Source organism: Molossus molossus, unplaced genomic scaffold (assembly GCF_014108415.1).
Source record: "Molossus molossus isolate mMolMol1 unplaced genomic scaffold, mMolMol1.p scaffold_m16_p_17, whole genome shotgun sequence".
NCBI lineage: Eukaryota > Metazoa > Chordata > Mammalia > Chiroptera > Molossidae > Molossus > Molossus molossus.
In genome coordinates, this window is record NW_023425352.1 from 26,354,398 (window position 1) to 26,370,059 (window position 15,662).

Sequence of the window (15,662 nt, forward strand, 5' to 3'; positions counted from 1 at the left end):
CTGGACCGCAGGCCGACGCTCTAACCGCTGAGCCAAACCAGCCAGGGCCAGGGCTTATTTTTTTTATTTTTTAAAAGAACCTTTGAATAATGTGAACAATGAAAATAGCTGAAATAAGTTGAGCTTAAGAACCAAAGGCTGCTTGCTGTGTATGCTGTGATTGGTGCATTTGGCTGAACAGAAGTTCACATTTGTAAGAAAAACTAAGCCTAGTTTATGAAAAACTAAGAAGCATTTGAATAATGCTGTGGAAGGAAGCACAAGAGATAAGACAAAAATTTAAAAAGGAAGTAGAGGCTGCCAGCTACCACTAGAGGCAGTGGTAATCATAAGCCTAGCAAGAAGTGAGACTATCCCAAGAAGCCACTGAGCCACGCTGGACACACCCAAGAAGGTAGAGGGGCAGAATACCCAAAAGGACCTCTCTGTCCTTTGAAGGGTGGACAGATAGGGAAAGGAGGGCTCAGATCCTACCAGAGGCAGTGATGTATTTATATTTGTTAGGATTCTTTTATTTGTATGTGACAGAGACTTAATTTCAAACTAGCTTAAGTAAAAAGAGACTTTATTGATTGGCTCAAGAAATGGAAAAGTCCAGGGTATAGATCAGCACAGCTTAATCTATATTGATAATCTCAAATCTCAGTGTCACTAGGCACCTGCCTCTCACTCTGTTAGATCTGATTTCCTCTATAGTTGCTTCATAAGAAAGCAGGTTCTTGCCCTGGCTGGTTTAGCTCAGTGGTTAACAAGAGATGGCCTGTTGAACAAAGGGTCCCAGGTTCTATCCCTGGCCCTGGTTGGGGCCCTGAGGGAGGCAGCCAATTGATGTGTCTCTTACATCGATTTTTCATTCTCTCTAAAAAATGAATAAAAACATATTTAAAAATATTGTAGAAAACCATTGGTTTTTTTATTATTTCTTTATAAAATTATTTATTTGTTGATTAATTGTTTTTAGAGAGAGAGTAAGGGAGAAGGAGAGAGAGATAGAAACATCAATGAGAGAGAACATCGATTCGCAGCCTCCTGCATGCCCACAACCTGGGCACGTACCCTGACTGGGAATTGAACTGGTGACCTCTTGGTGCGTGGGTTGATTCTCAACCACTGAGTCACATTAACTGGGCTATTATTTATTATTTGAAAAAAGTTTAAAATATTCATCCTTCACATTGATGTAAGTTAGGCCATCCATTGTTCTTTTTTGTAAGTAAGTATAACACTATTGTGGGGGAGGGGGTGGTTAGAACAATTTTATCAGATGCTGACAAGGTTTGTGATTTACCTTATAAATAATTACTCAAATACGGAATGGGTTAATGACAGTTAATGACATTTTATAATGGGAAATGTGTTAGTATCAAATTCATAACTCTTAAATGTGTATAAAGTCATAGCTTTTAAAATAATCATATGAGCCCTGGCCAGGTAACTGAGTTGGTTAGAGCATTGTCCCAGTAGGCCAAGGTTGCGGGTTTGATTTCTGGTCATGTACATACAAGAAGCAACCAATGAATACACAAGTGGAACAACAGATTGATGTTTCTCTCTCTCTAAAAATCAATACATTAAAAATGTATAATCAGATGAAAACATTATAACACTATCAGTTACTAAATTAAATTCAGGTGGTTTGTCAAGCTGAGCTATTGCCTGAAAACTAGATACCATTTTTCTGTTGCTACAAGAATGAAACAGAACCACAGAAAAAGAAAAATTTATATTCCTGCCAGCTGAGTTTAGTTATGCTGTGGTATTAACCTTTGAGTCTTGAAGAGTTAATACATAATTAAAATATTGTTTACGCTGGTAAAGATGGCGGCATAGGTAATCATGGCATCGCGTCCTCCCACAACCACACCAAAGTTACAACTAAACTACTGAACAACCATCATTCAAAACCGCCTGAAATCAAGCTGAATGGAAGTCCTACAACTACAGAATTAAAGAAGCAGCCACATCGAGACTGGTAGGAGGGGTGAAGGCAGACGGGCTGGCCCCAAACCCACGTGTGGCAGATAAAAATCAGGAGGACACCTCAGCTGGGAAGGTCCTCCCTGAGGACTGAAGGGTCCCCGTCCCACACCAGGCACCTCGCTCAGGGTTCCAGTGCCAAGAAGAGAATCCCCATAACTTCTGGCTGGAAAAACCAGCAGGAACTGAGGCTCAGGGAGGCTGAGGCGGCTGGAGCCCCAGGCAGCTCCTCTTAAAGGGCCCCCGCACGGACTTATCGGACTCACTCCCTCTAAGTTTGGAGGGGAGGCAGCTCGAGGGGCACCAGAGACATACAGGGAAGAACTGAGCTGTTTGGCATTGGAGCGAGGGCTGGAGAAGAGACTTTCTCCAGGACAAACGTGCTGTCAGAGGCCTTTGTTCCTTTGGTGAGCCCTTCCCTGGGGTGGCAGAGAGCTGCCATATCTGGGACTCCAGCAACCCGGCTCATACTGGTTGCCCTGCCCCACCCAACTTTCAGGCCCACTCAAGCTGTTGCCAGTTGCTTTAGCATAGGATTGGCCTGTCTTGGATCCTGCTTCAGGTTTTCCTAAATCCTTTCAAACAAGCAGCATCTGGTCTCAGCTAGCCCCATACTTCTCGTTAAGTAATACATAGAAACAAACATAGGGAGGCAGCCAAAATGAAGAAACAAAACGGGTCCCAAAAGAAAGAACAGAAAAAATCTCCAGGGAAAGAACTAAGGGAAATGGAGATAAGCAACCTACCACATGCTGAGTTCAAAATACTGCTTATAAGAATGCTCGATGAACTTAGTGAGAACCTCAGCAAACTTAGTGAGGGCCTCAAGAGCATTAAAAAGGAGCAGTCAGAAACGAAGGAGGCACTAACTGAAATAAAGAATAATTTACACAGATTCAATAGAAGAGTAGGTAAAGCCAAGAAGCAAACCATCGATTTGGAATATGAGGAAGCAACAAATACCCAATCAGAACAGCAAAAAGAAAAAAGAATCCAAAAAAATGAGGATAGTGTAAGGAACCTCTGGGACAACTTCAAGCGTGCCAAGATTCGCATCTTAGGGGTGCCAGAAGGAGAAAAGAGAGAACAAGAAATCGAAAACCTATTTGAAACAATAATGGCAGAAAACTTCCCTACCTTGGTGCAGGAAACAAACATACAAGTCCAGGAAGCACAGAGAATCCCAAACAAGATGAATCCCAAGAGGCCCACACCAAGACACATAATCATCAAAATGCAAAAGGTTCAAGACAGAGAGAGAATCTTAAAAGCAGCAAGAGAAAAGCAGTTAGTTACCTACAAGGTAGTTCCCATAAGACTGTCAGCTGATCTCTCAAAAGAAACTTTGCAGGCCAGAAGGGAGTGGCAAGAAATATTCAGAGTGTTGAAAAGCAAGAACCTACAACCAAGATTACTCTATCCCACAAAGCTGTAATTTAGAATTGATGGCCATATAAAGAGTTTCCCAGACAAGAAAAAGTTAAAGGAGTTAATCACCACTAAACCGTTATTTATTTATTTTTTCCATTTATGGTACGTGCCCCTAGCAGGAACCGAACCCGGGACTCTCTGGTCCGCAGGCCAATGCTCAACCGCTGAGCCTAACTGGCACTAAACCGTTATTATATGAAATGTTGAAGGGTCTTTTTGAATAAAAAGGTAAAATATATGAACAAACAAAATGGCAGTGAATATATATCTATCAACAGTGGAATCTACAAACAAAATGAACATGCAGAACAGAAACATTCCCATAGATAAGAGAACATTTTGTTGATTGCCAGATAGGAGGGGGGTTGGAGGAATGGGTGAAAAAGATGAAGGGATTAAGAACAAATTGGTTGCTAGAATGACAAACCTCAAAGAGAAGGGGTTCGGGGGTGGGAAGAAATAAACCGAAGTACTTATATGCATAACCAATGGACACAGACAACAGTGTGGGAAAAGGTGAGATGGGGGCAGGAGTGGGAAGGAGGGGGTCAGTGGGAGAAAATGAACATCTGTAATATATTCAACAATACAGATTAAAAAAAAAAATAATAAAAATCAACGGAAAAATATCCTCAGGGGAGGATTGACAAAATAAATAAAATAGCCCTGACCGGTTTGGCTCAGCGGTTAGAGCGTCGGCCTGCGGTCCAGAGAGACCCGGGTTCAGTTCCCGCTAAGGGCATGTACCTCGGTTGCAGTTTGTCCCCGACCCTGGTTGGGTTGTGAGGGTGGCAACCACTCGATGTGTCCCTTTCACGTCGATGTTTCTCTCTCTCTCTCTCTCCCACTCTATCTGAACAAAATATAAAAAAAATAATAATAAAAAAAATAAATAAATAAAATTAAAAAATTATTGTTTATGTTCACAAGTATGAAAATGAGATGTTTCCTTTTTTTTTTTTTTTTATCCTCACCCGAGGACATTCTTCCAATTTTTGTATAGATAGAGTGGGAGGGAGAGAGAGAGAGAGAGAGAAACATCGACGTGAAGGGACACATCGAGTGGCTGCCACCCGCACGACCAACCAGGGCCGGGGACAAACTGCAACCGAAGTATGTGCCCTTAGCGGGAACCGAACCCGGGTCTCTGGACCGCAGGCCAACGCTCTAACCGCTGAGCCAAACCGGCCAGGGCATGAGATGTTTTCTTAAAGGCATATAGATCAGTTTCAAATAAAGCAATTTTTTTTTTTTTTAATCCTCACCTAAGGACACTTCTCCATTTTTTGTTCAGATAGAGTGGGAGAGGGGGAGAGAGAGAGAGAGAAACATCGATGCAAAAGGGACACATCAAGTGGCTGCCACCCACACAACCCAAGTATGGCTGGGGACAAACAGCAACCGATGTATGCACCCTTAGCGGAAACTGAATCCGGGTTACTCTGGACCGCAGGCCAACACTCTGACTACTGAGCCAAACTGGCCAGGGCTCAAATAAAGCTAATTAAGTTTAGGCTTTATTTTTTTTGAATAGAGTGTATTACATAGCATAAAACTAATTTCTTAGAACTCAGTAAGGTTACAAAATTCAACAATGATTTTAGCCAATCTATAACAGATAACCTTTCCTCAGTTCAGCAGAAAATGTTGTCCAACATACCATGTAAAGCTATATCCACTTCAGAAAGGTTCCTAATTATATGATCCCAAATTTTTTTGTTCTTTTCATTTTCTATCATAGAAAATGAAAATGATTTGGTTCATCTTTGTCCAAGTTTCCAAAATGTGTTGTAATAAAGAAGTAAAACATGCCCTGGCCGGCTTGGCTCAGTGTGATTGGAGCGTTGGCCTGCGGACCAGAGAGTCCTGGGTTTGGTTCCCACTAGGGGCATGTACCCCCCCCCCCCAAAAAAAGAAGTAAAACATTATTTGACGTGCTTTAAAATAATATGTTATCTGATTATAGATAAAGATGTCTCAAGCAGTCTCTATCAATATCAATAAAAAGAGAAAATTCATGAATGAAATATAGAAATCACATAGTTCTTAATATTAAATTTGTAATTGCATGTCACTATAATGACTATATTTGCTATAGTGGTTTTTTTTAAAGAAAGCTTTTAAAAAATATGTTTTTATTGATTTTAGAGAAAGAGGGAGGGAGAGGGAGAGAGAAAAACGCTGATTGGCTGCCTCTTACCTGCCACCTACTGGGGATCAAGCATGTGTGCCCTAACTGGGAGTGGAACAGGCCTCTGCATGGGATGGCGCTCAACTGAGCCACACCAACCAGGGCTCCTGCAGTGTTTGGAGTATACCTTTGGGGAGGGGAGAATCTCATTATTTAGAAACTGTAACCAAAGGATGATTTTGGAATTATATATATAATGAAAAGTTCTTTACTTGTTTTATTTTTATACTGAACACAATTACAAAAGTAACACCAAGTAATTAGTAACAAGGAAACTAAAGAAAAGCTCACCAAATAACAGGAAACCAAGAACTAGGGCAGCGGTTCTCAATCTGTGGGTCGTGACCCCTTTGGGGGTCTAATGACCCTTTCACAGGGGTCACCTAAGACCATCGGCAAACACATATTTCCGATGGCGATTCATAACAGTAGCAAAATTACAGTTATGAAGTAGCAACGAAAATAATTTTATGGTTGGGGTTCACCACAACATAAGGAACTGTATTAAAGGGTTGAGGCATTAGGAAGGTTGAGAACCACTGAACTAGGGGAAGACCAGAAACCAAGAAAGTGTACAGCCATATCATTTAGTAATATTTTACTTGATATTATCATTAAATACTTTTTGCTATCTAAGAAAATTCTTTATACTTTAATCAGAGATCACCACATATACTATAACAAGCCCTTTAAAAATATGGCTATTTTTTTATTTTTTATCCTCACCGAGGACATTTTTACATTTATCTTCAGATAGAGCTGGAGGGAGACAGGGAGGAAGAGAGAAAGAAACATCAATGTGAGAGAGACACATTGAGTGGTTGCCACCCACACGACCCCAACCAGGGCCAGAGACAAACTATAACCGAGGTACGTACCCTTAGCGGGAACCAAACCTGGGTCTCTCTGGTCCACGGGTCAACACTATAACCGCTGAGCCAAACTGGCCAGGGCTGGCTAACTTTTGTATACTTAAGTCTATCTATCATTTTAAAGTTTTCTGAATTTCAGAATCTTCCCAATTCCTCCATTGGTTACAGTAACAGTTTTGTTTTTTTTTTAATTTATTTTTTCTTTATTGATTTTAGAGAGAGAGGAAGGGAGAGAGACAGAAACATCGATCAGAGAGAACATTGATTGGCTGCCTCCTGCATGCCCCCCACTGGGGATCAGACCCACAACCTGGGCATGTGCCCTGACCAGGAATTGAACTGCCAACCTCTTGGTGCATGGGTCGACGCTCAACCACTGAGCCACACCAGCCGGGCAACAGTTTTTTGTTTTTTTTTTAATTTATCCTAGACAACAATGCTGGAGATAGAATGGGGGGGAGGAGGGTGATCAGGAGTAGGGTGTCAATGGCGGAAAAAGGAGAACCATCTGTAACCAAAAATTAATTAAAAAATTAAAAATTAAAAAAAATTCATCTTTATTGTTGAAGGTATTACAGATATCCCTTTCTTCCCCATTGACACCCTCCTCCCCACTTGATACCCCCTCCACTGCCTTCACTACATTGTTATTCACTAACCGTGTCCGTTGATAACACATATATGTATATAAGTTCTTTGGTCTATCTCTTCCCACTCCCACAGTAACAGTTTCTTCAATCAAGTAACAAGGTCTACTTTATTTCTTTTTTCTCTTGGTAAGGTCATTTTGTGGCAGCGATCCTTGTGACCAAGCTCTCCTCAATTAGGTGGTGTTCAGTCTGCTTTAATTGTTAAGATGACCCCAAGCAAGATATCAGACATTTTAAAATGTTTTTCATTAAATAAACATGGATTTTTAAATATTAAAAATAAGTCTACCAATGTGAAACATATACTTACATCATTGTGTTAACAATTTTCATTGAAAATTTGAATCTGGGGTATGTGTATTAAGATTATACAGAGGGTAAAGTCTAAATTTTATTAAGCATAAATATTTTAACTGACAAGATTCTTTTTAGGTGTTGAGAAATAAGTGTTGAAAGAATGGAGGGGAGGGAGGTTAGTGGAGGTAAGTTTCAAAAGTGTTAATATACATTATGTACTATAAAATCTCATGTATTAGAATTCATCTTTTCAATATCACATTTTTTTTTTTTTTAATCCTCACTTGAGGATATTTTTTCATTAATCTTCAGATAGAGTAGGAGCAATAGAAAGGGAGAGAAAGGAAGAGAGAAAAAGAAACATTGACATGAGAGGGACACATCTACTGGTTGCCTCCCGCAAGACCCCAACCAAGGCTGGGAACAAACTGCAACTGAGGTATGGGCCCTTAACCAGAATTGAACCTGACTCATTGGTTTGCGGGCTGATGCTCTAACCACTGAGCCAAACCAGCCAGGGCTCAATATTCACATTTAAAAAAAAAAATATTTTTCTTTATTGATTTTAGAGAGGGAGGAAGGGAGAGAGAGATAGAAACATCTATGTGAGAGAATATTGATTGGCCGTCTCCTTCATGCCTCCCACTGGGGATCAGGCCCACAACCTGGGCATGTGCCCTGACTAGGAATTGAACCAGCAACCTCTTGGTGCATGGGTCGATGATGCTCAACCAGTGAGTCATCCGGGCTGGGCTTCTGTATCACATTATCTCAGCAGTTGGTGTCATTCAGAGTGCTGAGTGGGAAGGTGTATGTATTGTGTTTACCCAAGGTAGTGGTTGCTTAGGATTTACTAGAGGGAAAAAAGTCTCGTAATAGTTTCAGAGGAGTTAGGCAAATGCCCAAAGATCTCTTTAAAATACTGATGCTTAAGAGGCTAATATATCAAATACAATAAAACAGATATTGTTTGCAAACTAATTTTCAAAGTCATCTTATTGGGCCTCCTAGTGGCCATGTGCTAATTGCACCTGGACTTGGCCATTTGTATTTTGAAAATAGAGGTAGTGGCCCTGGCCAGTTTGGCTCAGCAGTTAGAGCGTTGACCTACGGTCCAGAGAGACCCGGGTTCGGTTCCTGCTAAGGGCACGTACCTCGGTTGCAGTTTGTCCCCGGCCCTGGTTGGGTCGTGTGGGTGGCAGCCATTCGATGTGTCTCTTTCACGTCGATGCTTCTCTCTCTCTCTCTTTCTCTTCTACTCTATCGAATAAAAATGTGGAAAAATGTCCTCGGGTGAGGATTAAAAAAAAAAAAAAGAAAATTGAGGTAGTGGGAAAAGTAAATATAATCTCGTAGTGCTTAGTGGCTTTCATCTTCAGAGGCCAGATAACTTATCTTCGTCTCCTATCCCAATACCTTGCAGTTTCTTAACATTACAAAGTGTTCAGTAGACCATGGTTTAGTTGTATTTTATTTATTTTAAAAAATATTGTCATTGATTTTTAGAGAAGAAGGGAGAGGGAAGAAAGAGAAATGACATGTGAGAGCAAAACATTAGTCAGCTGCCTCCTGTACACCCCCCACCAGGGATTGAGCCTGAAACCCAGGCGTGTGCCCTGACCAGGAATTGAACCAGCAACAATTTGGTGTATGGGATGATGCCCATCCAGTTGAGCCACACCTGCCAGGGCATGGTTAGTTTGACTTTAATGATACATGAGTGACTATGATTTCTTGTTTGGCTACCATGTGTTTCAGAAAGGAAATTAATCTTATGCTAATTGATGAAGAGACTTGTGATTAGGTTGATAGAATATTAACTAAAGTATAGAATCTCTTAAGAATTTTTTTATCCTCACCTGAGGACATTTTTCCATTTTTTGTTCAGATAGAATGGGAGGGAGAGAGAGGAAGAGAAAGAGAGAGAGAAACATCGACGTGAAAGGGACACATCGAGTGGCTGCCACCTGCACGACCAACCAGGGCCGGGGACAAACTGCAACCGAGGTACGCGCCCTTAGCGGGAACTGAACCCGGGTGTCTCTGGACCACAGGCCGATGCTCTAACCGCTGAGCCAAACCGGCCAGGGTGAATTTTTTGTCTTATAATCCTTATCCAAGGATATTTTTCCCATTGATTTTCAGATAGAGTGGAAGGGAGAGAGAGAGCGAGGGAGGGAGGGAGAGAGGGACAGATGGAGAAAGGGAGAGAAACATTGATGTGAGAGAGACACATTGACCTGTTGCCTCCCGCATGACCCCAACCACAGCCAGGGAGCAAATCGTATGTGCCCTTGGCTGGAATCGAACCTGTGACTCCCTGGTCTGCAGGCCATTGCTCTAATTGCTGAGCCAAACCAGCCAGGGCTCTCAAGATTTTTTAATATGCAAACTTGTGTAGATATGAACCAGTCATGTGCCAGAGCAAAAGCATTTACTATCTGAACTTTGAAACAAGTGGATTTAGAAGTAATCTTTTGGAACCTAATCCGATCATATATAGAAATACTTTTTTTTTATCCTCACCCGAGGATATTTTTCCATTTTTTGTACAGATAGAGTGGGAGGGAGAGAGAGGAAGGGAGAGAGCGAGAGAAACATCGACGTGAAGGGACACATCGAGTGGCTGCCACCCACATGACCAACCAGGGCCGGGGACAAACTGCAACCGAAGTACCTGCCCTTAGCGGGAACCGAACCTGGGTCTCTCCGGACCACAGGCCGACGCTCTAACCGCTGAGCCAAACCGGCCAGGGCGAAATACTTTTTTTTTTAAGTGCTTTTTTGAAAATATGTTTTTAGCCCTGCCTGATTTGGTTTAGTGGTTAGAGCGTCGGCCTGCGGACCAGAGAGTCCCGAGTTCAGTTTCTGCCAGAGGCACGTACCAAAGAAAAAAAGTTTTTATTGATTTTTTTTTTTTTATCCTCAAGGATATTTTTGCATTTATCTTTAGATAGAGCAGGAGGGAGAGAGAGAGAGAGAAACATCAACGTGAGAGAGACACATTGATTGGTTGCCACCTGCACAACCCCAACTGGGGCCGGGGACGAACTGCATGCAACCAAGGTACGTGTCCCTTGTGGGAATTGAACCTCTAACCTCTGGGCCAAACCAGCCAGGGCTGTTTTTATTGATATTTTAGAGAGTGAGGAAGGGAGAGAGAGATAGAAACATGGATGTGAGAGAGAAACATCAGTCGGCTGCCTCCTGCACACTCCCTACTGAGGATCGAACCTGAAACCCTGGCATGTGCCCTGACCTGGAATCGAACCGGGACCTCTCATGGTGTGATGCTCAGTCCACTGAACCATACTGGCCGGGCAAAATACTTTGAGTTTTAATTGCCTGAGGCTCAGGGCATTTAAAATCTGTAGAAAAGAGAGTTAGTTTCCTGAAGCTTTGACTACTTTTTTGAGGGATAAATAGCTGTTAGATAATAAGACACTGTATAATCAGCAAAGCATCTTACAGAACTTTTTCCAAAGAAATAGGAAGTTTTGATGTTCCTTTCCTAATACAAATAAACTTTCTTCCTATTGTACACCTCCTGTGGGCAGCAACAGAATTATAGTGGTCCCTTAGTATCCTAAGGGGATTGGTTCCAAGATTCCCCCTCCCCATACCAAGATCCATGGATGTGCAAGTCTCTTATAAAAAATGGTATAGTATTTTCATATCTATTCAATCCTCCTGTGTACTGTAAATCATCTCTAGATTACTTACAATACCTAATTCCACTGAGTAATATGATGCAAATGCAGTGTAAATAATTGTTTTACTGTATTGTTTAGGAAATCATGACAAGAAGGAAAGTCTGTACATGTTCAGTACAGATGTGCAACCACCGTAGGTCTAACTATATAGTACATGTCTACAACAATGTAACATTTTTGAATATTTTTTTTCCCATAACAAGCAGATATAGAGGGGTGACTAATGATAATTCTTGTGACACCTAAAGTAAATATATCTCAATAAATTTGTGTTATTGATGCTCTGAGGAAGAGTAATTAGCCTTTTGACTGAGAACATTCATTGTCATTCCATAGGGCAAAATCTCACAATGTTTTGGTTAAGAGATAAGCAGTAAAAAATTCTTTCATCTCTAAATAGTTTTCTAATTTAATTCAGATCAAATTACTCTAGTACTTTGAAATTAGTTCAAGTTGAGATAAAATATAATGGCCAAATATAGTCTTGCAGACCATTGAAATTTAAATTAAAGATAAGAACTTTATAATACATAACGTTGGACAGTTAACTCATAAAGGCAGGCCTTAGGATGTAAATGTTTCAAGTTTTTTGTCTAAGAAATGGATATTATTTCCTGAAATCTTATGGTACTACTTATCAACTTTGAACTTTGTTGTGAAATAAACAAAACCCTGCCAGCTTAGGCACATCGGATCTGTTTTATGTATAACTTTCACAATACCAGTTTAAATTTTATATGTAGAAAGGGAAAGAATAATAATAGCCTCCTGCTTAATACTTGTTTGTATTCCTATCTAACAAAGTGACACATTTAAAGCCGAATTTCAGAGTCATGTTTCAAAGGGTTGAAAAAGCAGTAAGAGAGTACATACGTCTCTCAGGGTGGTAAATCAGGTTTAGACAACTTTAAATATAACCCTTATTTTGATAGATTTGCCATTATTGTGGTTCTTGGAGAACATATCAAGTTAAGCAATTCATTAGGGAGGAAAATTTAGTTTTGTGGGTATGCAGTTTTAGTAGTAGTCAGCCAAAAGATAGATCTGCGGGATATAGGTTTTTGGCCTTGGATTTTGCAGATTCATGGCTTCATCATGTCTCAAAAGCACATGCATTTTATTTTTTTGTAATCGCTTTTTTAGCTATTGAGTTCTTTCCAGTTTTCACTAAGCATATCACCTTTCATGTAGGGTTCTATCTAGTGGTAAAAGTAATTATTGCAGGCTATAAGTAGGTTATAAAAATTATCTTTTTTGAGGGTAGGTCTTGCCTTTATCACTCTTTGAGATAGTTGCCTAGTATATGCTTTTATTTTATTTATTTATTTTTTTAATTCTTACCCGAGGATATTTTTACATTTATCTTCAGGCAGAGTTGGGGGGAAGTAGGGAGGGGGGGGTGGAGAGACAGACAGACAGACAGACAGACATCGATGTGAGAGAGTCACATTGATTGGCTACCATCCGCATGACCCCAACTGGGGCCGGGGACTAACTGCAACCAAGGTACGTACGTACCCTTGGCTGGAATCGAACCTGGGACTCTTTGGTCCGCAGGCTAATGCTCTGACTGCTGAGCCAAACCGGCCAGGGCCTAGTATATGCTTTTATTTAAAAATTTTTTTAAAAAATTGATTTTAGAGAGAGAGGAAGGGAGAGGGAGAGAGAGAAACATCGATGAGAGAGAACATTGACTGGCCACCTCTGCATGCCCCCTACTGGGGATCAGGCCCACAACTTGGACATGTGCTCTGACCTGGAATTGAACCAGTGACCTCTTGGTGCATGGGTCAGCGCTCAACCAGTGAGCTGCACTGGCTGGGCCCTAGTATATGCTTTTAAATATTGAAGCTATTTGCTACCTCTGTGTGCTAGGTACCAAACCTAATTTTTTTGGTTCTGGTCATCTAAAACTTTTATGATAAGGAAATTAACTTTTAGTATATACTTTGATTGTCTATGATATTCACATCAAGTTATAGCAAAATGTAGGTGAAAACTACTTGGTTTCTTAACATAATTTGTCATGAAAGATGTTGATTATACATGTGAATATATGGAATAATAACTCAGTACTCTTTTCCTATCACTCAGCTTAACCAAACTTAACATTTGCCATATGTACTTCAAATGAACTTCTCCCTTTTCCCCATAGCTCCATGATTTATCACAAGAACATTGCAAACATCCTAGAAATTAATCTCATGCTCTCATGCCTTCTCTTAATCACTGATCCCCAAAGGTAACTTTTATCCTAAAATTTTTGGTAAATAAAATCTTTGCTTCTCTTTACAATTTTACCACTTAAGCAAGTATCTCTAAACACTATATTTTGTCTTTTTTTAAAATTTGGTATTAATGGAATTATATAGTAAATAGTTTCTGTGTGTGTGACTTCTTTGCTGATCATATGTGAGATTTATCCATGATAGTGCATATAACTGGAATTTGTCTATTTTCATTGCAGTAAGATATGTCATAATATAGCCCTGGCTGGTTTGGCTCAGCGGTTAGAGCGTCGGTCCACGGACCAGAGAGGCCCGGGTTTGGTTCCTGCTAAGGGCACGTACCTCGGTTGCAATTTGTCCACGCCCTGATTGGGGTTGTGTGGGTGGCAACCACTCGATGTGTGTCTCTCACATCGATGTTTATCTCTCTCCCACCCTCTATTAGTATAAAAGAGTTACTGTTACTTTCTTTAAACTTTGGTAATGTCACTGTCTTTAATTTTAGCCATTCTGTTAAATAACAGTATTTATTCTCCCTCCCTCCCTCCCTCCCTCCCTCCCTCCCTCCCTCCCTCCCTTCCTTCCTGCCTGCCTGCCTGCCTGCCTGCCTGCCTTCCTTCCTTCTTTCCTACCTTCCTACCTTCTTCCTACCTTCCTACCTTCGTACCTTCCTACCTTCCTACCTTCCCCTAGCGGGTACTGAACCCGGGACTCTCTGGTCTGCAGGCCAACGCTCCAACTGCTGAGCCAAACTGGCCAGGGCTATTTATTTTTTTTAACTTTATTGTTGACTGTACTACAGATGTCCCTCCTTATTTCTCCCCTTGACCCCCCTCCTCCCCTCCTCCCCACTCCCACTCATTCCTGCCTTCCCCACACTATTGTCTGTGTCTATTGGTTATGCATATATGCATATAAGTTCTTTGGTTTCTCTCTTCCCATCCCACCTCCCCCCTTCCCCTTGAGGTTGTCAGTCTAACAGCCAATTTGTACTTCTTAATCCTTTCATCTTTTTCACCCAATCCCCCTCCCATCTGGTAACCAACAAAAAGTTCTCTGTATCTATGAGTCTGTATCTGTTCTGCTTGCTCATTTTGTTTGTAGATTCAATTGTTGATAGATATGTATTTATTGCCATTTTATTGTTCATATTTCTTCTCCTTCTCCTTCTCCTTCTCCTTCTCCTTCTCCTTCTCCTTCTCCTCCTCCTCCTCCTCCTCCTCCTCCTCCTCCTCCTCCTCCTCCTCCTCCTCCTCCTCCTCCTTCCTTCTCCTTCTCCTTCTCCTTCTCCTTCCTACTCCTACTCCTACTCCTCCTTTCTTTTCCTCCTCCTCCTTCTCCTTCATCCTCCTCCTCCTGTTCTTCCTGTCAACATTTCATATAATACTGGTTTGGTGGTGATGAACTCCTTTAGCTTTTTCTTGTCTGGGAAACTCTTTATATGGCCATCTATTCTAAATGACAGCTTTGCAGGATAGAGTAATTTTGGTTGTAGGTCCTTACTTTTCATCACTTTAAATATTTCTTGCCGCTCCCTTCTGGCCTGCAAAGTTTCTTTTGAGAGATCAACTGATAGTCTTATAGGAGCTTCGTTGTAGGTAACTAACTGCTTTTCTCTTGCTGCTTTTAAGATTCTCTCTTTGTCTTTAACCTTTTGCATTTTGATGATGATGTGTCTTGGTGTGGACATCTTTGGGTTCATCTTGTTTGGGACTCTCTGTGCTTCCTGGACTTGTATGTCTGTTTCCTTCACCAAATTAGGGAAGTTTTCTGTCATTATGTTTTCAATTTCATGCCCTCTCTTTTCTACTTCTGGCAATCCCATGATGCAAATATTGGTGCACTTGAAGTTGTCTCAGAGGCTCCTTATACTATCCTCATTTCTTTTTTCATTTTGCTGTTCTGATTGGATGTTTTTTGCTTCCTGATATTCCAAATTGATGGTATGATACCTTCTTGGCTTCATTTACTCTACTATTAATTCCCTGTAAATTATTCTTTATTTCAGATAGTGCATTCTTCATTTCTGACTGGACCTTTATTATGCTCTTGAGGTCATCACTAAGTTCCTTGAAATTCTCACTAAGTTCACTGAGCATCCTTATAAGCAGTGTTTTGAACTCTGCATCTGTTTGAGTGCTTATCTCCATTTCATTTAGTTCTTTTCCTGGAGTTTTGTTCTGTTCTTTCATTTGGGACATGTTTCTTTGTCTCCTCATTTTGGCTGCTTCCTTGTGTTTGTTTCTATGTATTAGGTAGAGTTGCTATGTCTCCTAGGCTTCCTAGGGTGGCCTATTGTAGTA

At 40.9% G+C, this 15,662-nt stretch overlaps 1 protein-coding gene across 2 annotated transcripts in view; it reads left to right on the plus strand.

The window, feature by feature from the left end:
- The window catches only part of ARHGAP19 (Rho GTPase activating protein 19), a 65,713-nt gene that overhangs the window by 14,856 nt on the left and 35,195 nt on the right, over nt 1-15,662 (plus strand). The window contains exons 1-2 of one of the 2 annotated variants that reach the window (XM_036265120.1): nt 10,999-11,078; nt 13,287-13,373. The exons of the other annotated variant lie outside the window; for it this stretch is intronic. Coding sequence (XP_036121013.1) covers nt 11,050-11,078; nt 13,287-13,373 — 116 coding nt within the window. The 5' untranslated portion in view covers nt 10,999-11,049. Of the gene's footprint in view, nt 1-10,998; nt 11,079-13,286; nt 13,374-15,662 lie in introns of those variants that run through there. 2 annotated transcript variants of the gene reach the window in all.